A 2,185-nucleotide genomic window follows, 5' to 3' on the forward strand; every position below is an offset into this window, starting at 1 on the left:
TTGTCTTATATATGTTTTTGAAAAAACTTAAATAGTGACCCTCGTACATTCCATCAAAAACGCCCGCCGATGTGTATCAATCGCACCTCACCGCAATGCACTCTATCGCCACTGACCCTGAAGATGTTGTGATTATCGTGGGAGATTTCAACCTGCAGAACGTTGAATGGGCAACTGATGATAGCGACCGTTTTTAATCCGGCTTTTTCCTGTGATTTCATTACGGGACTCATGAGCATGGGAGTTCATCAGGTAAATGGTATTCGCAATCAAAACAATAGATTACTTAATCTATTCTCTACTAATGATTTCACGAATATTTCCATTGATCATGCCAAACCACTTACGAGAATTGACGACTAACATCCGCCAATATTAGCCACATTCGAATGGCATACACAAAACACTGCAGCAGAAGGCCATCAACAGAAAACATTCTGTTTCAAACGTGCGAACTATGCAGCTATGAATGAACATTTGGCCAACATTAATTTTCCAGAATTGTTCCGTGACAAATCGCTCATCGAGAAGGTCCAATTACTTCATAACGTGATTGATAATGCTATTCACAATTTTGTTCCAACTCACATCGTCAAGCACAACGTAAAATGTCCCTGGAACAACAAATTACTGCAAGCACTGAAGAACAAAAAGAACAAGGCCTGGAAAAATTTCAAACGTACAGGTGAAAGAGACCGCTTCGATTCGGCATTCGAAAACTTCGATCAACTAAATACTACGTTGTACAACATTTACGTGGAGAAGATGAAAACGTCATTGAAACGAAATCCATCATCGTTTTGGCAATATGTCAACTCTAAAAAGAGCACCGATAACAAACCAAAAGTGCTGCAACTTGGTGATGACCGCACATCGAACGAAACTGAACAGGCTGATTTGTTTGCCAAATTTTTCAGCGACAATTATGATGCTCAACAATCAACGATGACTCATCATCAACATCAACTAGATGATTCCACTGTACACAATGACTTTCAGCTCAGTCATGCCTTCGTACTTGAAGAACTTTTGGCTACCAACTGTAAAAAGGGTGCTGGACCAGATGGCATCCATCCACTCTTGCTGAGGGGGTGTGCTCATCAGCTTGCAATGCCACTCACCATTATTTTTAATGAATCATTATCAAGTGGCCAATTTCCAAACAAATGGAAACGTTCAAGTGTTACGCCAATTTTCAAGAAGGGTGCTCGATCAAAAATTGAAAATTATAGGTGCATTGCAAAGCTGCCTACGAAAGCGAAGTTTTTTGAACACCTAGTCAACGTCAAAATGCTTGCACTTTTGCAAAACAAAATTACCCTCAAGCAGCACGGCTTCATGAGGGCAAGATCATCTGCATCAAACATGTCGGAATTTGTCTACTATGCCCAAAGAGGATTAAATAATGGTGTACAGGTGGATGTATTGTACACAGACTTAGTAAAGCATTGGATAAAGTCTGTCATGACAAGCTATCAAGCAAACTGGGTACATTCAATCTTCCGATCAATTTTATTTCGTTGCTGAGATCGTATTTATCGGGCAGAAGCCAATTCGTTAAATATGGCAACAGCGAATCGGCTGACTTCAACGGCACATCGGGCGTACCGCAGGGCAGTCATCTTGGGCCGACACTATTTCTACTATTTATAAACGACATCGTGTACGACATGGATGATGTTTTCATCTCACTATTTGCCGATGATGTCAAAATAGCCAAAATGATTAAAACCGAGCATGATGCCAACGTCTTGCAACAAGCTATTGACAAGTTAAAAAGATGGTATGACACAAATTTTTTACACCTAAATCTCGACAATGTGCCGTGCTATCAATACATAGGGGTAAATCGATCACAACTACAAATTACACCTATGGCGACCATGTGTTTGACCGTGTGACGGAGCACAAAGATTTGGGTACCATTATAGATAGTAAATTGTCATTTGCCAAACACATTGATGCTATCACATCCAAAGCAACGGCTGCCCTTGGTTTTGTCAAAAGGTTTTGCTTTGACATAACTGATGTTCAAACATTAAAATCATTATACTATGCCCTAGTTCAGTCACATCTCGAGTACTGTTCATTGGTGTGGTTGCCTTTTTATGATGTCTATGGGAGCAAAATTGAACGCGTCCTAAAACAATTTACTATGTTCGCCAGAAAGGAGTATCCATCGGCA

At 40.2% G+C, this 2,185-nt stretch overlaps 1 protein-coding gene across 1 annotated transcript; it reads left to right on the forward strand.

The window, feature by feature from the left end:
- Nucleotides 1-465: 465 nt before the first annotated feature.
- LOC116344703 lies at nucleotides 466-2,007 on the forward strand (the record flags this gene model as incomplete). The annotated part of the gene is made up of 3 exons (XM_031773376.1): nucleotides 466-1,232; nucleotides 1,436-1,783; nucleotides 1,843-2,007. Coding segments are annotated over exons 1-3 (1,280 nt in total), but the record flags the coding sequence as incomplete, so codon positions are not given.
- Between the last annotated feature and the right edge of the window lie 178 nt (nucleotides 2,008-2,185).

Source organism: Contarinia nasturtii, unplaced genomic scaffold (assembly GCF_009176525.2).
Source record: "Contarinia nasturtii isolate CC-2019 unplaced genomic scaffold, AAFC_CNas_1.1 Cnas_scaffold_1177, whole genome shotgun sequence".
Taxonomy (NCBI): domain Eukaryota; kingdom Metazoa; phylum Arthropoda; class Insecta; order Diptera; family Cecidomyiidae; genus Contarinia; species Contarinia nasturtii.